Consider the following 22,997-nt stretch of genomic DNA (forward strand, 5'->3'; position numbering starts at 1 on the left):
TCCTTCCTCTGTTTGTTTTGTCTTGGAGGCGAGAGTCCCCTGGGCTTCCCCCAGCCCCTCGTCCAGCTGATGTGTCATTCCAGCTGGATGTTGTTGCCAAGGCTTAGTGGCTTCCAGGGCTCTGAAGAGACAGTGTACGTGCCTTCCGGAGGGGGATGTGTTAGACGTAAGGGGCCGCTTCTGGACTCCTCTGGGCCCTGGTTGGGTGAACTGGGGGCATCTGCCTCCCTGCACCTGTGGAGTTTTGGCAGCCCTCATCATTCCTTAACACCCAATTACGTGTGAGGTAAGAGACGATACTGAGCCAACTTCTTTTGGCCCCGGGCTCCCCAGAGCCAAGCCTCTGAGGTCAAACAAAGAAATGGATCTTGTGTCTCCTCCATGTCAATAATACTAATAATTGTGACATTCGTTTACTTAACTATGTGCCAAGCTCTGTACGAAGCGCCGGGGTGGATACAAGCAAATCGGGTTGGACACAGTCCCTGTCCCACAGGAGGCTCAAAGTCTTAATCCCAGTTTTACAGATGGAGTGGCAGGGAAGTGAAGTGACTTGCCCAAAGTCACACAGCAGACAAGGAGCAGAGCCAGGACTAGAACCCAGGTCCTTCTGACTCCCAAGCCCAAGCTCTATCCACTAGGCCAATGTGGCATATTTCACCGCTTGGCCCCAGGCTGGCTTCAGTCCTTCAGTGGGAGCCACTCAGTGGAAGTCTGAAGAAGCAGCGTGGCCTAGTCGTAAGGGCTCAGGACTAGAAGTCAGAAGACCTGAGTTCTAATCCCAGCTCTGCCACTTGTCTGCTGTTCGACCTTGATGATGATTATGGTATTTGTGAAGGGCTTAATGTGTGTCAAACACTGTCAGTGCTGGGGTGGACACCAGATTTTTTCTGTCAAGTTGGACATAGCCCATGTCCAACATGGGGCTCACAATCTAACAGGATGGAGACTACGTACTGAATCCCCATTTTACAGTTGAGAAAATTGCGGCACAGAGAGGTTTAGGGACTTGCCCAGTTGGCAGAGCCGGATGTAGAACCCAGGTTCTCCGACTCTAAGGCCTTTGCTCTTTCCACAAGGATACTGCTTCTAACTTGTACTTCCCAAGCGCTTAGTACAGTGCTCTGCACACAGTAAGCGCTCAATAAATGCAATTGATTGATTGATTGATCTTTGGGGAAGTCGACTTGTCTGGGCCTCATTTCCTCATCTGAAAAACGGGGATTCAATTCCTGTTCTCCCTCCACCTTAGACTGTGAGCCCCCTGAAGGGCAGGTACTGTGTCTGAGCCAATTATCTAGATCTGTCACAGTGCAGAGCAGAGTACTTGGCCCAAAGTAAGCGCTTAACAAATGCCACATATCTATCCTCACCCCGGGCAACTGGAAGTGAACACAGCTGAGCTTCAGGAAGGGAGAGAGGAGGACTGACCAAGAGGGAGTGAAAATTTCAGCAGTGTAGAAATGACCTCACCCTTATAAGGCCTTAGCAGTGCAAGAAGAGGAACTGCTGATACTTCCTTGTCGTCTGGAATTTCTCGAGTGTAGAAGAGATGACCTTGGAAACCATCCCCCTGCCTCCAACCTGGATGGATAGGCAGTTAGCCTGAACCTAAAGATCCCTAAGGGAGGGGATTTTAAAAATCTCCTTCAGTCACCCATCCCTGGGCTTGGCAAGCCTTCTCCCTTCCTTCGGGAAGGAATGGTGCTGATATTTGTTTCTTCTCTGAATCAAGCTTTCTGTCAGAAACCTCTTTCAGGATCTCGTTGAGCTAGGGTTTTTCTTCCTCACCCTAGAAGGCATCTGTTTATCCATGTTCTCTGTGGTCTGCTTTCCTTCTGTTAAGGTGAGAGGAAAACTTGCAGAGTTGCTGTAGTGGTTTGTTTCACGGCAGGCACATGGCCATATTTTCCCAGCTAATTCAGTCCCGGTTTCATTCAGGTAGCAAGTCTTGATTCCGCAATTTCATTCAGGTAGCAGTTCTTCCTCACCCTAGAAGGCATCTGTTCATCTATGTTCCCCGTGGTCTGCTTTCCTTCTGTTAAGGTGAGAGGAAAACTTGCAGAGTTGCTGTAGTGGTTTGTTTCAAGGCAGGCAGGTGGCCATATTTTTCCAGCTAATTCAGTCCTGGTTTCATTCAGGTAGCAAGTCTTGATTCCGCAATTTCATTCAGGTAATAAGTCTTGATTCCACAATTCCTTTTGGTTTCCTGGCTGGAATAAACCCCACCCCCCTGCCCAAACCAGAAATTTTCATTTCCCATTATCCCAATTGTTCGCCTATTATCCTCAGTTTCACTTTCCAACTCACAGCCTTCCCTTCCCCGACACCACCCCAGGATCATTTTCACTCTCTCCCTTCCCTCTGAGTAAAATTAAGTTGCAGTTAATATTAATAAAATGTAACAAAATAATATCAATTGGGATGTTTGTCAAGCACTTACTATATGGGAGTCAGAGATCCTGGGTTCTAATCCTGGCTCTGCCACTAGTCTGCTTTGTGACTTTGGCAAGTCATTTAACTTCTCTGTGCTTCAGTGGCCTCATTTGTAAATAGGATTCAATATGTATTCTCCTTCCTAATTAGAGTCCGTGTGGGACAGGGACTGTGCCCAACGTGATTATCTTGTCTCTACCCCATTGCTTAGTACAGTGCTTGGCACAAAGTAAGCGCTTAAATGACATGATTATTATTATTCTTATTAAGTACTGGGGTAGAGATAAGATAATCAGGTAGGACATAGTTCCAGTCCCCACATAAGGGACACAGCCTAAGTAGGAAGGAGAATAGGTCTTGAATTCCCATTTTACAGATGAGGAAGCTGAGGTACAGAAAAGTGAAGCAGGGTGAGTGGTCTAGTGGCTAGAGCACGGGCCTGGATGTCAGAAGGATCTGGGTTCTAAACCCGGCTCCATCACTTGTCTGCTCTGTGACCTTGGGGAATTGAAGTGACTTGCCTCAGATACCTCATCTGTAAAATGGTGATTAAGACTGTGGGCTCCATGTGGGACATTGACTGTGTCCATCCTGATTTGTTCTTATCTACCCTAAGCTTAGTAAAGTGCCCGGCACATGGTGAGTGCTTAACTAATACCATTAAAAAAAAAAGAGTGAAGTGACTTGTCCAAGGTCACACAGCAGGAAAGGGGCATAACCTTCGAATCCAGGTCCTCTGACTCCCAAGCCCGTGCTTTTTAATAATAATAATGATAATGAAGGCATTTATTAAGCACTTACTATGTGCAAAGCACTGTTCTAAGCGCTGGGGGGAATACAAGGTGATCAGGTTGTCCCACGTGGGGCTCACAGTCTTAATCCCCATTTTACAGATGAGGGAACTGAGGCCCAGAGAAGTGAAGTGACTTGCCCAAAGTCACACAGCTGACAAGCGGCGTGGTTCAGTGGAAAGAGCCCGGGCTTGGGAGTCAGAGGTCACGGGTTTGAATCCCGGCTCCGCCACGTGTCAGCTCTGTGCCTGTGGGCAAGTAACTTAACTTCTCTGTGCCTCAGTTGCCTCATCTGTAAAATGGGGATTGAGACTGTGAGCCCCATGTGGGACAACCTAATCACCTTGTATCTCCCCCCAGCGCTTAGAACAGTGCTTTGCACATAGTAGGTGCTTAACAAATACCATTATTATTATTAAGTGGCGGAGCCCGGGCTGTTTCCACTGAGCCACGCTGCTTCTCTGCTTCGCTTTCCTCTAGGCCTCACAATTCTGCCTTGACTGCTCAACTGAATCTTGCAGAACTAAAGGTGGTGAGCGAATGGTTGGACTCCAGGCTTTGTACAAGGCCCATTTGGGCAGGAAGGTGGAAACTGCTCTCTCTGGGTTGGGCAGAACCCAATCTTCTCCCCCAGCACCCTGTGTGCAGGGCTTGTGTGGCCTGTGGCAGTGAGTCAACATTAAATTTATGTCCAAACATGGCCCAAGATCGTTATCCAAAGCCCTGGCTTGTTCAGGCGTTTCCCTGAAAATGTGCTATCTTCTCTCCATATTTTCTTCTAATGGTATTTGTTAAGCACTTACTCTGGGCCAGGCCCTGTACTAAGTGCTGGGGTAAAATCAAGCTAATCAGGTCGGACCCAGGCCATGTCCTGCGTGGGACTCAAAGTTGTAACCCCCATTTTACAGATGAGGGAACTGAGACAAGGAGAAGTTAAGAGACTTGCCCAAAGTCATACAGCAGACAGGCGGCGGTGGTGGGATTAGAACCCAGGTCCTTCTGGCTCCCAAGCCCATCCTCTATCCACTAAGCCACCTGCTTCTAGAACAGAAGGGGAGAGCCCGAGTTCTCACGCAAAGATCGGCTCAGTCAATCAATTGTACATATTAAGCACTTTCTATATGCAGAGCACTGTATAATAATAATAATAATAATAATAATGATGATGGTACTTGTTAAGCACTTACTATGTGTCAAGCACTGTTCTAAACTCTGGGGAGGTTACAGGGTGATCAGATTGTCCCACGGAGGGCTCACAGTCTTAATCCCCCTTTTGCAGATGAGGTAACTGAGGCACAGAGAAGTTGAGTGACTTGCCCAGAGTCACACAGCTAAGTGGCGGAGCCGGGATTTGAACCCATGACCTCTGACTCCAAAGCCCAGGCTCTTTCCACTGAGCCACGCTGCTTCCCCTATTCAGATGAAATGTTAGGTCCTTAAACCAGCGGTGTTTTAATCAGTGGTGTTTTTTGAGCGCCGATTGTGTGCAGAACACTATTCAAGGTGCTTGGGCGAGTACAATACAACATTAAGCACTCAATAAATGCGATTGAATGAATGAATGAATATGTATATGTGTTTGTACGTATTTATTACTCTATTTTACTTGTACATATTCTATTTATTTTATTTTGTTAATATGTTTTGTTTTGTTCTCTGTCTCCCCCTTCTAGACTGTGAGCCCACTGTTGGGTAAGGACCGTCTCTATATGTTGCCAACCTCTACTTCCCAAGCGCTTAGTACAGTGCTGTGCACACAGTAAGCGCTCAGTAAATATGATTGAATGAATGAATGAATATGTATATATGTTTGCATGTATTTATTACTCCATTATTCATTTATTTTACTTGTACATATTCTATTGATTTTATTTTGTTAATATGTTTTGTTTTGTTGTCTGTCTCCCCCCTTCTAGACTGTGAGCCCACTGTTGGGTAAGGACCGTCTCTATATATTGCCAACCTGTACTTCCCAAGCGCTTAGTACAGTGCTCTGTACACAGTAAGCGCTCAGTAAATATGATTGAATGAATGAATATGTATATATGTTTGTATGTATTTATTACTCCATTATTCATTTATTTTACTTGTACATATTCTATTGATTTTATTTTGTTAATATGTCTCCCCCTTCTAGACTGTGAGCCCACTGTTGGGTAGGGACCGTCTCTATATGTTGCCAACCTGTACTTCCCAAGCGCTTAGTACAGGGCTGTGCACACAGTAAGCGCTCAATAAATATGATTGAATGAATGAATGAATATGTATATATGTTTGCATGTATTTATTACTCCATTATTCATTTATTTTACTTGTACATATTCTATTGATTTTATTTTGTTAATATGTTTTGTTTTGTTGTCTGTCTCCCCCTTCTAGACTGTGAGCCCACTGTTGGGTAGGGACCGTCTCTATATGTTGCCAACCTGTACTTCCCAAGCGCTTAGTACAGTGCTCTGCACACAGTAAGCGCTCAATAAATATGATTGAATGAATGAATGAATGAAATGATAATTGACAGTTCTGTCCGGACCCCGAAATTTAAGTGAGCCCTCCCGTGCCCCCCAAATGATCCTGGCCCTTCCATTTCCCTCCCTGTCAGCTCTTCCTCTTTTCCTGCTCCTCATATCACTGGACTCAAGCACCCAGGCTCCTTTCAAACTCTGTTTCCTTTCAGATTCAACCGCCCCACTGTGTTGGGGAAGCAGCATGGTTTAGTGGATAGACCACTGGCCTGGGAAGTCAGAAGGACCTGGGTTCTAATCCTGGCCCCACCACATGTCCACTGGGTGACCTTGGGCAAGTCATTTGAGTTTTCTGTGCTTCAGTTTCCTCATCTGTAAAATGGGGATCCTTAGACTGGGAGCCCCAAGTGGGAAAGAGACTGAGTAGAACCCGATTAACTTTCATTCATTCATTCGTATTTATTGAGCACTTACTGTGTGCAGAGCACTGTACTAAGCGCTTGGGAAGTACAAGTTGGCAACACATAGAGACGGTCCCTACCCAGCAGCGGGCTCACAGTCTAGAAGGGGGAACTTGTATCTACTCCAGTGCTTAGAACAGTGCTTGGCACTTAGTAAGCACTTAATAAGTATCATGATTATTATAATTACCACCCATCCACTACTCACTCGATTCAAGTCTGAATCGACTTGATCGAGACTGTGAGCCCCATGTGGGACAGGGACTGTGTCCAACCCGATTGGCTTGTATCTACCCCAGCGCATAGTACAGTGCCTGGCACATAGTAGGTCATGGGTTCAAATCCCGGCTCCGCCAACTGTCAGCTGTGTGACTTTGGGCAAGTCACTTCACTTCTCCGGGCCTCAGTTCACTCATCTGTAAAATGGGGATTAAAACTGTGAGCCCCCTGTGGGACAACCTGATTACCTTGTAAACTCCCCAGTGCTTAGAATAATAATAATAATAATAGTGGCATTTATTAAGCACTTACTATGTGCAAGCACTGTTCTAAGCACTGGGGAGGTTACAAAGTGATCAGGTTGTCCCATGGGGGGCTCACAGTCTTCATCCCCATTTTACAGATGGGGGAACTGAGGCCCAGAGAAGTGAAGTGACTTGCCCAAAGTCCCACAGCTGACAATTGGCGGAGCTGGGATTTGAACCCATGACCTCTGACTCCAAAGCCCGAGCTCTTTCCACTGAGCCACGCTGCTTATTATTATTATTAAAATGGGGATGAAGACTGTGAGCCCCACGTGGGACAACCTGATCACCTTGTAACCTCCCCAGCGCTTAGAACAGTGCTTCGCACATAGTAAGCGCTTAATGTGACATCATTATTATTATTAAAATGGGGATTGACTGTGAGCCCCACCTGGGACAACGTGATCACCTTGTATCCTCCCCAGCGCTTAGAACAGTGCCGTGCACATAGTAAGCGCTTAATAAGTGACATCATCATTATTATTATTATTAAAATGGGGATGAAGACTGTGAGCCCCATGTGGGACAACCTGATCACCTTGTAACCTCCCCAGCGCTTAGAACAGTGCTTTGCACATAGTAAGCGCTGAACAAATACCATTATTATTAGTAGTAAGTGCTTAACAAACACCATCATCATTATTATTAAGTCCTTTCCCGCCTGCCACCTGGTTTTTCTCAGAGCCCCCACCCAACTTTCAACAGATCCCCTTCCTCAGGCCTAGGAGAGGCTCTTCCTCCCCCCACCATCCATAACAGCGGTCAGATTCAGATTCAGGAATGTGACCTCCCCTAATAATGTGGCAGCTGTGCTGAGCGCCCATCTCCAGGATTTCATAGCCAAGCCACCCACCCCCCAGCCCTTGGGATTGCATGTGTCTCGGTCCGGCTCTCAAATGCCACCATTCAGAACCAGATATGCTGCGTGGTTTCAGCTTCTGAGCGGTCTGTCTTCCCCGCTGAGTGGGCAGTATAGACGGTCTGTTCTTTCTTCCTAAGCCTCTTCAGGTGGCCCTGGATCAATCAATCAATCAATCAATTGTATTTATTGAGCACTTACTGTGTGCAGAGCACTGTACTAAGCACTTGGGAAGTGCAAGTTGGCAACACATACAGTCCCTACCCAATCAATCAATCAATCAATCGTATTTATTGAGTGTTTACTGTGTGCAGAGCACTGTACTAAGCGCTTGGGAAGTGCAAGTTGGCAATACATAGAGACAGTCCCTACCCAATCAATCAATCAATCAATTGTATTTATTGAGTGCTTACTGTGTGCAGAGCACTGGACTAAGCACTTGGGAAGTACAAGTTGGCAACATATACAGTCCCTACCCAACAGTGGGCTCACAGTCTAAAAGGGGGAGACAGAGAACAAAACCAAACATACTAACAAAATAAAAAAAAAATAAAATAAAATAAACGCTTGGGAAGTACAAGTTGGCAACACATAGAGACAGTCCCTACCCAATCAATCAATCAACCAATCATATTTATTGAGCACTTACTGTGTGCAGAGCACCGTACTAAGCGCTTGGGAAGTACAAGTTGGCAACACATAGAGACAGTCCCTACCCAATCAATCAATCAACCAATCATATTTATTGAGCACTTACTGTGTGCAGAGCACCGTACTAAGCGCTTGGGAAGTACAATTTGGCAACACATAGAGACAGTCCCTACCCAACAGTGGGCTCACAGTCTAAAAGGGGGAGACAGAGAACAAAACCAAACATATTAACAAAATAAAATGAATAGAATTTTAAATAAATAATAATAAATGGAGTAATAAATATGTACAAACATATATACATATATACAGGTGCTGTGGGGAAGGAAAGGAGGTAAGACGGGGGGATGGAGAAAGAGAAGATTTCTCTTCCAGCGGTTGTTTGCCGTCGGGGCCGTGAAATACTTTGGTTGTGAGAGGCTTGACTGTAAAGGGAGATTAAGATCGTTCCTACGCGGACGACACTTGTCTCGGACATGCTCTGATCAGCAGGGAAAGCAGCTGGAACAGAAAGGAGGAAACTGATGAGGCATAGTGGGTAGAGCACAGGCTTGGGAGTCAGGTCATGGGTTCTAATATTGCCTCCACCCCTTGTTTCCTGGGTGACCTTGGGCAAGTCACTTCCCTTGTCTGGGCCTGCTACCTCATCTGTAAAATGGGGATTGAGACTGTTAACCCTATATGCAAAGCCCTGTTCTAAGCGCTGGGGAGGTTACAAGGTGATCAGGTTGTCCCACGTGGGGCTCACAGTCTTAATCCCCATTTTACAGATGAGGTAACTGAGGCCCAGAGAAGTTAAGTGACTGCCCAAAGTCACACAGCTGACAATTGTCAGAGCCGGGATTTGAACCCATGACCTCTGACTCCAAAGCCCGTGGTCTTTCCACTGAGCCACGCTGCTTCTCCATCTCTCTGTTCTTTCCCCATAATAAAGATGATCGATTTAACACTTTACCTACGTCTGGGGCCGAAGAAAATACAAGAAAATAGGATCTAACCCAGTCCCTGCCTTACCTGAGGCTCACAGTCTAAGAGGTAGGGGATCTGGAATCTTCTCTCCATTTTATAGATGAGAAGACTGAGGCCCAGAGAGGTAACAATTACTCGCTCGAGTTCCCCCGGCAGGCCGGTGGCAGAGCCGGGACTACAGCTCTCATTCCCGTGCCCTCTCCATTTGATCATGACGCCTCCATCTCCAAAATGAATGCTGGGTGGAGAAGAAAGGTCTTGGAGTGCATTGAGTTGCACCGAAATAAGTGTCACGTGCAAAGAAGTAGCGGGGCCGGAGGTCAGCAGCACCAGGTATTAATCTCGGAGAAGCAGCGTGGCTCAGCGTGAAAGAGCTCGGGCTTTGGAGTCAGAGGTCATGGGTTCAAATCCCGGCTCCGCCACTTGTCAGCTGTGTGACTTTGGGCAAGTCACCTCACTTCTCTGTGCCTCAGTTCCCTCATCTGTAAAATGGGGATGAAGACTGTGAGCCCCACGTGGGACAACCTGATCACCTTGTATCCCCCCAGCGCTTAGAACAGTGCTTTGCACATAGTAAGCGCTTAATAAATGCCATAAAAAAAAAATCTTGAGTGCGTTTGGTGCGAGAAAATAATCCAGATATTTGTTTCTCATCTAAAAGCAGTTATTTTTAAGATGGCCATCCCCCCTCCCTTCCTGCCGTTCCCAGCGCATCCAGCTGAGAATGCCCCCTTTATGCCAACCCCAGCCTCTGAGGTTGCCTTCAGTGGGCTCAAAGCTCCGATTGTGGGGATAAATGCAAATCTTCCAGCCCTCCTTTTCTGCTTCTCTCCCCACGTCCCCATCCACCCCGTTCGGCTGTGAAGCTCTTTGTTCCGTTAGCCCAACCGCTCCCTTGGAAGGGCAGGGGATGCCACTTGAGCCGAGCGGAAAGGAACGGAGGTGGGAGGGACCAGAAAGGGGAAAGAGAGTGAGTGAGACGATTAAATAGCCTTTTTTATCACGGGAGGCTATTAAGTCTGAGGAGGGTGGCCACTGGTGGCACCCAGACACTGGACACCTCTTTGCCAACAGAAAGTAATAGATGGAAATTCTGTTCCATGTTACGCAGGTTTTCCTCTTCTCCCAATCCCTTCTGCTTCACCTTTTTACTTAGATTGGCACCCTTTTTTTTTCCCGATGGCATTTACTAAGCGCTTACTATGTGCAAAGCGCTGGGGAGGTTACAAGGTGTTCAGGTTGTCCCACTGGGAGCTCACATTTAATCCCCATTTTCCAGATGAGGTAACTGAGGCCCGGAGAAGTGAAGTGACTTGCCCAAAGTCACCCAGCTGACAAGTGGCGGAGCCGGGATTTGAACCCATGGCCTCTGACTCCAAAGCCCGGTCTCTTTCCACTGAGCCACGCTGCTTCTGCCCCACAGTACTTGTGTATGTATCTTTTTTTTAAATGGTATTTGTTAAGCACTTACTATTCATTCATTGTCGTATTTTTTGAGTGTTTACTGTATGCAGAGCACTGTACTATGCAGAGCACTGTACTAAGCGCTTGGGAAAGTACAAAATAACAATAAACATACACATTCTCTGCCCACAGCAAGCTTGCAGTCTTTTTAGACTTTTTAGACGGTGAGCCCGCTGTTGGGTAGGGACTGTCTCTATATGTTGCCAACTTGTACTTCCCAAGCGCTTAGTACAGTGCTCTGCACACAGTAAGCGCTCAATAAATACGATTGATTGATTGATTGCAGTCCAGATGGGGAGACAGACATTAATATTAATAAATAAATTACAGATATGTACATAGAGAAGCAGCATGGCTGGAGAAGCAGCATGGCTCAGTGGAAATAAATTACAGATATATACATAGAGAAGCAGCATGGCTCAGTGGAAAGGGCACGGGCTCTGGAGTCAGAGGTCATGGGTTCGAATCCCGGCTCTGCCACATGTCTGCTGTGTAACCTTGGGCAAGACACTTACCTTCTCTGAGCCTCAGTTACCTCATCTGTAAAATGGGGATTAAGACTGTGAGCCTCACGTGGGACAACTTGATCACATTGTATCCCCCCCAGTGCTTAGAACAGTGCTTTGCACATAGTAAGCGCTTAACAAATGCCATTATTATTATTATTATAAGTGCTGTGGGGCTGGGAGGGGGAATGAATAAAGGGAGTAAGTCAGGGTGATGCAGAAGGGAGTGGGAGAAGAGGAAAGGAGGGCTTCGTCAGGGAAGGCTTCTTGGAGGAGAGGGAAGGCCTCTTACTATGTGCCAGGGACTATTCTAAGCTCTGAGGTAAAATAATCAGATTGGGCGCAGTCCGTGTCCCACATCATCATTATCATCATCAATCGCATTTATTGAGCGCTTACTGTGTGCAGAGCACTGTACTAAGCGCTTGGAAAGTACAAATTGGCAACATAAAGAGACAGTCCCTACCCAACAGTGGGCTCACAGTCTAAAAGATGGCTCACATGGGGCTCACCGTCTTAATCCCCATTTTACAGGTGGAGGAACTGAGACCCAAAGAAGTAAAGTGACTTACCCAAGGTCACACAGCAGACAAGTGGTGGAGTGGGGATTAGAACCCAGTTCCTTTTGTCTCCCAGGCCCATGTTCTATCCACTAGGCCATGCTACTTCTGTGTAGCCGCTCTGTAACTTCTCTGCTATCTGTAATTCATCTATATTAATGTCTGCCTCCCCCTTTAGACTGTAAACATGTTGTGGGCAGGGAACGTGTCTACCAACTCTGTTGTATTGTCACTCTCCTAAGAGCTTAGTACAGTGTTGTGCTTACAATAAACGTTCAGTAAATATGTTTTATCGATTGTTTGAAATGTAACATGATGGGATCAGATGGAGCCATTTGCAGATACACGGAACCTTAAAATGCTTTGCCAGGGCAACTCTCTGGACTGGGAGAGATACAAGATAATCATTTGTTCATTCAATCAATTGTATTTATCGAGAGCTTACTGCGTGCAGAGCACTGTACTAAGCGCTTGGGAAGTACAAATCGGCAACGTATAGAGACGTCCTCACGGGCTCACAATCTAGAAGCGGGAGACAGACAACAAAACAAAACATGGAGACGGATGTCAATGCTATCATAATAAATAGAATTATAGCTACGTACACATCATTAATAAAATAAGTATAGGAAATATGTACAAATAAACTAGAGTAATAAATATGTAGAAATATATACAAGTGCTGTGGGGAGGGGAAGGGGGGAGGGTGGAGGGAGGTGGGGGCGATGGGGAGGGGAGGAGGAGGAGGGGAGGAAAAAAGGGGGTTCAGTCTGGGAAGGCCTCCTGGAGGAGGTGAGCTTTCAGTAGGGCTTTGAAGGGAGGAAGAGAGCGAGCTTGGCTGATATGCGGAGGGAGGGCATTCCGGGCCAGGGGGAGGATGTGAGCCGGGGGTCGACGGCGGGACAGGCGAGAACGAGGCCCAGTGAGGAGGTTAGCGGTGGCAGAGGAGCGGAGGGTGCGGGCTGGGCTGGAGAAGGAGAGAAGGGAGGGGAGGTAGGAGGGGGTGAGGTGATGGACAACCTTGAAGCCGAGAGCGAGGAGTTTAATCCCCTCTAGGCTGTAGCTCAATGGGCAGGGAACGTGTCTGTTGATTGCTACAATGTACTCTCCCAATCGCTTAGTACAGTGCTCTGTACTCAGTAAGCGCTCAGTAAACACAATTGAATGAATGCATGATGGGAGACTCCGTCATCATTTCATGAAATTATTTGCCTACCTGCATACTAGACAGTGAAGTCCTTCAGGGCAGGAATCATGTCTACCAACTCTATTGTATTATTCTCCCCAACTGCTGATTACACTGCTCTGCACACAGTAAGTTCTGCGTCACCCTGACTTGCTCCCTTTATTCATTCCCCCCTCCCAGCCCCACCACACTTCTTAGAACAGTGCTTGGCACATAGTAAGCGCTTAACAAATACCGTAAAATAAATAAAATGTACATAGCTGTCATTTATTAATATTGATGTCGGTCTCCCCCTCTAGACTGTGAGCTCGTTGCGGGCAGGGAACGTGTCTGTTCATCTTTATATTGTTCTCTCCCAAGTGCTCAGTACAGCACTCTGCACACAGTACACACTCAATGAATACGATTGAATGAATAATCGGTTGGATACAGTCCTTGTCCCACAAGGTGGCTGACAGTGTGTGTATCCTCATTGCTCCAGAGCCACTGCTTCCAGTCCCCTGTGAATACAGGCACTGTTCATACCGGACAGAAAAGCAGACCGTCAGAGGGCTCGGCACAGTGCTTTTCACACAGTAGGCTTTCAGTACCATTGGTCGATTGATAAGGAATCACATGAACGGTCACCCAATTTGAGGCAGGGGTAGCTGGCCTGGTTGAAACAGGCTTCCTGTTTAATCCAGATCGTACCAAAACGACATAGCATATTTACTTGCAAAGTTGTTTCCCTCTTGGGCATAATTTCTGTAACCTTAAAACAGGGGTGGGGCTATTATGCGGATCATGCAAGAATTAAGACTAGCAGGAAGGGAAAGAGGAGAAAAAAGAAGGAAGGAGGAAGAAAAGGAAAATAAGGGCATTCTCAGGACTGCAAGTCTCTTATTGCACTCTCCCAAGTGTGGCATATAATAGGCGTTCAATGAATTAACACCAATCCTGCTGTGTTGTCAGGTTTTTTATGCTCCTGTTCCTCTTTCCCAGGTCCAGGCTGTCATTGCTTACGATTATGTGGTACCAAAATATAAAAATAAAAAAGATAGTTCCTCCTCAAAAATTGGGGTGGCACAATTATGCAGTGGAAGGAGTTAATGTGAGCAAATATGGTAGAACACCTACATTTCTTGGCATTTTGCTGCCCCAAGTATCACCCTTCATGGCTTAACATCAGTAAAGGAGGAGGGTTGGGAAAGCAACCTGGGTACAACATCTCTTCTTGGGCCACTCTTCTTTTTATCTACATCATCACCTTTGTCTTTTTTTTTTAAATAGACAATTGACTTTTTAAATGACAACATTCGAAGAGGAATAAAGAATTACTATGATGACCTGGATTTCAAGAACATAATGGATTTCTTTCAAGAGCAGGTGGGTGGTCTGTTTTTCGGGAAAGTAGCGTGGTGTAGTGGAGCAGGGGCCCGGGAGCCCGAAGGTCATGGGTTCTAATACCAGCTCCTCCACTCGTGTGCTATCCACTTGAGCAAGTCAGTTCACTTCTCCGTGCCTCAGTTACCTCATCTGTAAAATGGGAATTGAGACTGTGAGCCCCACACGGGACAGGGGCTGTGTCCTATTTAATTTGCTGGTATCCACCCCCACGCTTAGTACAATGCCTGGAACAAAGTAAGCACTTAACAAATACCACGGTTGTTATTTTTTCAGGAATTTCCTTTGTTCTTTTCTGTGATTGAGTTGCCGATTGAATTTGACCACTTCCATGCTGAATTGTAAGCCCCCACAGGGCAGAGGCTATTTTTTAACTCTTATACTCAACCCTCAGCTCCAAACCCTGGATCAGCATGGTTTCAGTCTGGGAAGGCCTCTTGGAGGAGGTGAGCCTTCAATAACATCTCCAAAACAGAGCTCCTTATCTTCCCACCTAAACTCTGTCCTCTCCCGGACTTTCCCGTCACTATAGATGGCACCACCATCCTTCCCGTCTCACGAGCCCATAACCTTGGCGTTATCCTTGACTCCGCTCTCATTCAACCCACATATCCAATCTGTCACCAAAATCCCATCAGTCTCGCCTTCATATGGCTAAAATCCGCCCTTTCCTCTCCAATTAAAAGGCTACCACGTTAATCAGTCACTCATCCTATCCCGCCTAGATTACTGCATCAGCCTCCTTGCTGACCTGTCAACCTCCCGCCTCTCCCCACTCCAGTCCATACTTCATCCATGCCCGGTTCATCTTTCTACAGAAACATTCAGGAGATGTCTCCCCACACCCCTGGCCCCGAAATATCTCCAGTGGTTGCCTATCCACCTCTGTTTCAAGCAAAAACTCCTCCCCTTTGTCTTTAAAGCAGTCCATCACCTCTCCCCCTTCTACTTCACCTTGCTTCTTTCCTTCTACAACCTAGCCCACACACTTCATTCCTCTGTTGCTAACCTTCTCACTGTGCCTCTGGCCTGGAATGCCCTCCCTCCTCAAATGTGTCAGGCAACCACTCTCCCCCACTTCAAAACCTTACTGAAGGCACACGTCCTCCAAGAGGCCTTCCCAGACTAAGCCCCACTTTTCCTCATCTCCCACTCCCTTCTGCTTCACCCTGACTTACTCCGTTTGCCTTTCCCCCTCCCTGCCCACAGCACTTATGTATATATCTGTAATTTTATTTATTTATATTGACGTCTGTTTATTTGTATTGATGTCTATCTCTCCACCCCCCTCCTACCTCCAGACTGTGAACTCACTATGGGCAGGGATTGTCTCTATTGTTGTATTGTGCTTTCCCAAGTGCTTAGTACAGTGCTTTGCACACAGTAAGTGCTCCATAAATATGATTGAATGAGTGAATGAATAAGGCTTTGAAGGGAGGGAGAGTAATTGTCAGATTTGAGGAGGGAGGGTGTCCCAGGCCAGAGGCAGGATGTGGGCCAGGGGTCCGTGGTGAGATAGATGAGATTGAGGCCCAGTGAGAAGGTTAGCACTAGAAGAGTGTTTGCTGGCTTGTAGAAGGAGAGTAGCGAGGTGAGGTGGTGGGGGGGACAAGGTGATGGACTGCTTTAAAACCAGTAGTGAGGAGTTTTTGTTTGATGAGGAAGTGGATAGGCAACAACTGGAGTGTTTTGAGGAATGGGTGACATGTCCTAAACGTTTTTGTAGAAACATGATCTGGGCAGCAGAGTGAATTATGGACTGGAGTGGGGAGAAAAAGGAGGCTGGGGGGGTCAGCAAGGAGACTGATGCAGTAATCCAGGCAGGATAAGATGAGTGATTGTATTATCGTGGAAGCGGTTTGGATGGAGAGGAAAGGGCAGATTTTAGCCATGTTGGGAAGGTGGGATAGACAGGATTTAGCGATGGATTGTATATGTGGGTTGAATGGCAGAGAGAAGTCAAGTTTATGGGCTTGTGAGACAGGAAGGATGGTGGTGAAATCAACAGTGATGGATAAGTCAAGGGGAGGACAGGGTTTGGGTGGGAAGATAAGGAGTTCTGTTTGGACATGTTAAGTTTGAGGTGATGGGAGAACATCCAGATAGAGATGTCTTGGTGGCAGAAGGAAATGTGACACTGGAGAGAGGGAGAGAGATCAGGGATTTGGGTATCATCCGCATAGAGGTGGTAGTTGAAATCGTGGGAGCTAATGAGTTCTCTAAGGGAATGAGTGTAGATGGAGAATAGAAGGGGACCCAGAACTGAACCTTGAGGGACCCCCCACAGTTAGGGAGTGGGAGGCAGAGGTGGAGCCCATGAAGGAGACTGAGAATGAACAGCTATAGAGATAAACCGCTACCTTGCTGGTTCAATCTCTCATCCTATCCCGACTTGATTACTGCATCGGCCTCCTTTCTGATCTCCCATCCTGCTGTCTCTCCTCGCTTCAGGATACGCTTCACTCTGCTGCCCAGATTATCTTTGTACAGAAACGCTCTTGGAATGCCACTCCCCTCCTCAAAACTCTCCAGTGGTTGCCTATCAACCTTCGCATGAAGCAAAAACTCCTCACTGTTGGCTTCACAGCTGTCCATCACCTCACCCCCTCCTACCTCACCTCCCTTCTCACCTTCTACAGCTCAGCCTGCACACTCTGCCCCTCTGCCACTGACCTCCTCACTGTGCCTCGTTCTCGCCTGTGCCTCCGTCGACCCCTGGCCCACGTCCTACGTCTGGCCTGGAATGCCCTCCCTCCACACGTCCGCCAAGCTAGCTCTCTTCCTCCCTTCAAAGCCCTACTGAGCGCTCACCTCCTCCGGGAGGCCTTCCCAGACTGAGCCCCCCCTTATCCTCTGCTCCTCCTCCCCTCCCCATCACCCCCTCTCCCCCCGTCTGCCCTACCCTCTTCCCCTCCCCACAGCACTCGTGTATATTTGTACCTATTTACTACTCTATTTTATTAATGATGTGTATATATCTATAATTCTATTTATTTTGATGGTACTGACACCTGTCTACTTGTTCTGTTTTGCTGTCTGTCTCCCCCTTCTAGACTGTGAGCCCATTCTTGGGTAGGGGCTGTCTCTGTATGTTGCCGAATTGTATTTTTCAAGCGCTTAGTACAGTGCTCTGCACACAGTAAGCACTCAATAAATACGATGGAATGAATGAATGAATAAGAGGAAATAAGAGGAGAATTTGAACTCAAGATCGATCCTAGGGTTGTGGATTAAAGTTATGGTAACTCACCTGAGCTTTCCTTTATTTGTTGACTTAATTGACTGCCAGGAGAATTGAGGTGGTTCCTTTTGAATGACCCAGCCAATTCCTAAAGGAAAGGTTTGGTTCCAGTACCACAGTCAGAAGGCTGACCTGGGGCAGGAGTGGGAGTGGTGCCGCTTAGGGAGCTACTGTTTGACCAGGGAGCAGTTATCGCTAGAGAGCATCAAGTCCACAAACAACCGCCTTGGCTAGTTCTGGGAAGGTTTTAGAAGGGGCCAGGTATGCAACATGAAGCTCTGGGAAAGTCCTTGCCTAATTTGCTGCTGTCTTATCAGCCGGAAAAGCTCCCTGAGGTTCCCGAGAATGGGGCAGGGGCGAAGAGGGTGTTGGGAGGAATAAAGGAGGACTTGGACTGTGTCCAACCCGATTTGCTTGTATCAACCTCCGCGCTTAGTACAGTGCCTGGCACATAGTTAAGCGCTTAACAAATACCATTATTATTATTATTATTATTATTATCTTCTGGTGGAAATGGCTTCCAGTTTGAGCAGAGAGCACCTACCCTCAGTCAGTCATTCAGTCATATTTATTGAGTGCTTACTGTGTGCAGAGCGCTATATTAAACGTTTAGTAGAGTACAATATAACAATGCAATGGATGCATTCCCTTCCTTCAAAGAACTTACTATAGGGGAAAACAGGTGTTAATATAAATAAATAAAATTCCAACTCAACTTTTCCCAGGGGGCCAGCTTGGCCCTGTGGAGAGGGCTAGGCCTCACCTTGTCAGTGGGCTCGGACTTGGGCCAGGCTCTCTGAATGGAGCAGGGGTGTCCGCCAACGTGCGGACTTCCAAATCCCAAGGCTCTGACGTCACGCTTCATCGTGGGCGAAAACATCAAACTTTCTCCCCCCCTAGCCTCTCCCACCCCAGCTTGGCTTTCTTGACTCGGCTCCCAGTGCCGAGGAGGTTTCTCTAGCCTCTCTCCGGGATGACTCCCAAAATGACCTCTTCCCTGGCTCGGGTGTCACGCCATGGCCCGAGGAGCTGTGTTTCCTCCAAATCTCTCTGCTCCAGACCCTCATCCTGGAGGTTTTCTCAAAGCCAGAGGAGGCTTTTTTTTTAATTTATTAGCTGAGCTAATTGAGAGTCGAAGGTCTCGGAACGGGTGGTGCCCAGGGTAAGAGTTCCTTCCATCTGCTTGCAAGTGGCGATGACTACATCCGCTTGGCTCATGCTGTGGTCACTTATAGGTGCTTTGGGGAGTTTTTCTGCCTGGAAAAATTGGAGCACTTTCCTGGGAAATATCATGTCGTTTCCCCCCACCCCCCGCCCCCCCAAGTGAGATGTACTTGTCTGCGTTTGTTGTTTCTGGTACCAAGTGTCTGACAGGCTTGGGGGTTCTCTCACCCAGAGGGGAAAAGAAATGATTCATCTCCATGGAAAAGAGTCCCATATAGGGTGGCCACCCCTTTTCTAGATGGGAAAACTGAGGTCCACTTGGAGGCAGTAGCAAAACCAGGCCTAGACCTCAGGTCTTCAGTTTCCCAAAGTAGTGTGTTTTTCCCATACCTTCTGAAATGTTTAATTTTCATTCTCTCTCTCTCTCTCTCTCTCTCTCCCCCCTCCCCCCCACCCTCTCTCTCTTTTTCTCTTTTTTTCTTTTTTTGGTCTTTTTCCAGTTCAAGTGCTGTGGAGGGGAAGACTACAAAGATTGGGGCAAAAATCAATACCACGATTGCACCAGCCCCGGGCCTTTAGCTTGTGGAGTTCCGTACACCTGCTGCATAAGAAATAAGGTAATAATAGCCGTGGTATTTGCTAAGCACTGGCTACGTGCCAACCACTGTACTAAGCGCTTGGGTAGATACAAGATAACAGGGATTGTGTCCCACCTGGGGCTCACAGTCTAAGTAGGTGGGAGAACAAATATTGCATTCTCATTTTACACTTGAGGAAATAGAAGCACAGTGAAGTGAAGTGACTGGCCCAAGGTCACCTAGCAGGCAGGTGGTGGAGCTGGGATGAGAAGCAGCGTGGTCTAGCGGATAGGGCCTGAGCCCAGGAGTTAGAAGGATCTGGATTCTAATCCCAACTCTGCAACTTGGCTGCTGTGTGACCTCGAGCAAGTCACTTCCCTTTTCTGTGCCTCGGTTACCTCATCCGTAAAATGGGGATGAAGAGTGTGAGCCCCATGTGGGACAGGGACTGTGTCCAACCCGATTGCCTTGTATCTACCCCAGTGCCTAGAACAGTGCTCGACACATAGTAAGAACTTTGCAACTACTACTATTATTATTAGTAGTAGTAGTAGTAGTATTTCCACCATCACCCCAGTTCCTCCAACTTCCAGGCCCTTGCTCTTCCCCATAGGCCGAAAATCTGGGTGCCACCCCTGCCTGATTTATTTAAGCCATAATTTAGCCTCCTCAGCAGGTCAGTTGCTGGTCAGTTGCTGCACAGATAGATGAGGTGAGACACACACTGTTCAGGTTGAAGAGAGAAGCGGGTCTCTGCTTGTCGCTCTGCGTAAGGCAAAACAAACTCGAAGCAAGCAAACGTCTTCGGTGGGGAGGGAGGCTCGGAATCTGCTGCAGATCCCGGAAGACCAGGATCAGACTGGGCCCACCAGAACCATTTTGTGTGTCCCTAGCGTGAACACTGCTCCTTTTCGGGAAGCAGCGGAGCGGGGCTGCCACTGGTTTTTGAGCCAACCTCTGTCGCCCAACTTTAGAGGCTGGGAATTCTGACTAGAAAACAGTCCTCGGGGAGGGGCTGGATTTCCCGATTGGAGACGATCGAGGGTGGGAAAGGAGAGGAGCCCCTTGCAGGAACCCCGGGAGAGAAGCAGCGTGGCCTAGTAGATTACGGGAATGGGAGTCTTCTTCTTTAGGGTATTCAAGCACTTACTATGTGTTAAATATTGTTCTGAGTCCTGGGTTATGTACATGTTAATTAGATCAGACACAGTCCCTGTCCCTCATGGGGCAAGTAGGAGGGAGAACAGGTATTTTAATCCTCACTTTAAAGTTGATGAAACTGTGGCAAAGAGAAGTTAAGTGGCTTGCCCAAGGTCACACAGGAAGCAAGTGGCAAAGCCGGGATTAGATCCCAAGTCCTCCGACTCTGGGGCTATTTTTTATGGCATTTATTAAGCGCTTACTATGTGCAAAGCACTGTTCTAAGCGCTGGGGAGGTTACAAGGTGATCAGGTTGTCTCTCAGTGGGCTCACAGTCTTAATCCCCATTTTACAGATGAGGTCACTGAGGCCCAGAGAAGTTGAGTGACTTGCCTAAAGTCACACAGCTGACAATTGGCAGAGCCGGGTTTTGAACCCATGACCTCTGATTCCAAAGCCCGGGCTCTTTCCACTGAGCCACGCTGCTTCTCTTCTGCTTCTGCTCTTTCTGCTAGGCCACATTTTTGTCCCATCCAGTCATTGACTTTAGCAGTCACACTGTACTCAAGCACATTCATTATGTTGCCAACTTGTACTTCCCAAGTGCTTAGTACAGTGCTCTGCACACAGTAAGCGCTCAATAAAGACGATTGAATGAATGAATTAATGAGGGCAGAGACCACTCTCAAATCTCAGGCCCCAGTTCAAGCTTTTGATCCCAGGACCCAGAGAATGCTTGGTAACTAGCTTTAAATAATAATAATAATGATAATAATTGAGGTTATTTACTATGTGTCATGCTGTATTCATTCAATCGTATTTATTGAGCGCTTACTGTGTGCAGAGCACTGTACTAAGCACTTGGGAAGTACAAGTTGGCAACCTATAGAGACGGTCCCTACCCAACAACGGGCTCACAGTCTAGAAGACTGTACTAAGTGCTGGGATAGATAAAAGGCAATCAAGTCCTGAACAGGCTTAGAGGCTAAATCAGAGGGAGGAGGATTTAATGCCAATTGTGAAGATGAGAGAACTGAAGCACAAAGAAGTGGTTTTTGTTAAGCACCTACTATGTGCCAGGCACTGTACTAAGCACAGGAGTGGAAACACACAAATCGGGTTGGATACAGTCCCTGTCCCACACTGGGCTCACAGTCTTAAAGCCCCATTTTACAGGTGAGGTAACTGAGGCACAGAGAAGTCAAGTGACTTGCCCAGAGTCACACAGCAGGTAAGTGGTGGAGCCAGGATTAGAACCCAGATCCTCTGACACCCAAGCCCACGTTCTTTCCACTAGGCCATGCTATTTATCTCTGCAGATTGTTCTCAAGAGGCCCGAGTTGTGCCAAGGACCAGACTGTAGAATCTGACATTGATTGTTGAAGATGCACCTTGGAAAGCGCTGGGCATTGCTCATTCATTCATTCATTCATTCAGTCGTATTTATTGAGCGCTTACTGCGTGCCGAGCACTGGACTAAGCGCTTGGGAAGTACAAGTTGGCAACATCTAGAGACGGTCCCTACCCAACAGTTGTACACAACTGCAGGGCGGGAGACTTGCCCGGCATCCTCAGATCTGGCCTGGGCTCTCGTCGTCATCAGCTGGAGCTCTGGCGGCGTTATACTTCACCCCTTTAGCCGTCATGGATATTTTCTGTCTGCGGAGCTCTTTTCCGTTTCGGTGGTTGCCTCCCGGCTGCCTGTCGCTTGACCGTTTGTGTGTTTTAGGTGAGCTGTGTGAAGGCTAAAAGTCTGCCTCCCCCTCCCCCTCGTGCCCCTCTCCACCCCCCCATCATACCTCCTTCCCTTCCCCGCAGCACCTGTATATATGTATATATGTTTGTACAGATTTGTTACTCTATTTATTTATTTTACTTGTACATCTCTATTCTATTTATTTGATTTTGTTAGTATGTTTGGTTTTGTTCTCTGTCTCCCCCTTTTAGACTGTGAGCCCACTGTTGGGTAGGGACTGTCTCTATATGTTGCCAACTTGTACTTCCCAAGTGCTTAGTACAGTGCTCTGCACACAGTAAGCGCTCAGTAAATACGATTGATGATGATGATGCTCTGACGTGGAAGGTGGAAGCGTTGTCTACCTGCGGGGGAAAAACAAAACAAAAAGCCACCAGAACGCTTGGGTCTTTTTCCCACTTCATCATGAGGGGAGGAATCTCCCCTCAACTGAGAGACCATCAGCATTGCAGTGTGGCTCAGTGGCAAGAGCCCGGGCTTTGGAGTCAGAGGTCATGGGTTCAAATCCCGGCTCCGCCAATGGTCAGCTGTGTGACTTTGGGCAAGTCACGTGACTTCTCTGTGCCTCAGTAACCTCATCTGCAAAATGGGGATTAAGACTGTGAGCCCTCTGTGGGACAACCTGATCACCTTGTAACTTCCCCAGCGCTTAGAACAGTGCTTTGCACATAGTAAGCACTTCATAAATGCTATTATTATTATTATTATTATTTGGTGCTTCTTTCTGAGAAGCAGCATGGCCTGGGGAGTAGAGCACAGGCCTGGGATTCAGAAGGACGTGGGTTCTTATCCCGGCTCCGCCACTTGTCTGCTGTGTGACCTTGGGCAAGTCACTTCATTTCTCTGTGCCTCAGTTACTTCAT

The 22,997-nt window shown here is 47.3% G+C and overlaps 1 protein-coding gene across 1 annotated transcript in view; it reads left to right on the forward strand.

Moving 5' to 3' along the window:
- The window catches only part of TSPAN15 (tetraspanin 15), a 103,513-nt gene that overhangs the window by 58,746 nt on the left and 21,770 nt on the right, over nucleotides 1-22,997 (forward strand). Inside the window, exons 4-5 of the mRNA XM_038743805.1 lie at nucleotides 14,142-14,237; nucleotides 19,161-19,277. Coding sequence (XP_038599733.1) covers nucleotides 14,142-14,237; nucleotides 19,161-19,277 — 213 coding nt within the window. The remainder of the gene's footprint in view (nucleotides 1-14,141; nucleotides 14,238-19,160; nucleotides 19,278-22,997) is intronic.

The sequence above is a fragment of the Tachyglossus aculeatus genome, chromosome 3, assembly GCF_015852505.1.
Source record: "Tachyglossus aculeatus isolate mTacAcu1 chromosome 3, mTacAcu1.pri, whole genome shotgun sequence".
In the NCBI taxonomy this organism is placed as follows: domain Eukaryota; kingdom Metazoa; phylum Chordata; class Mammalia; order Monotremata; family Tachyglossidae; genus Tachyglossus; species Tachyglossus aculeatus.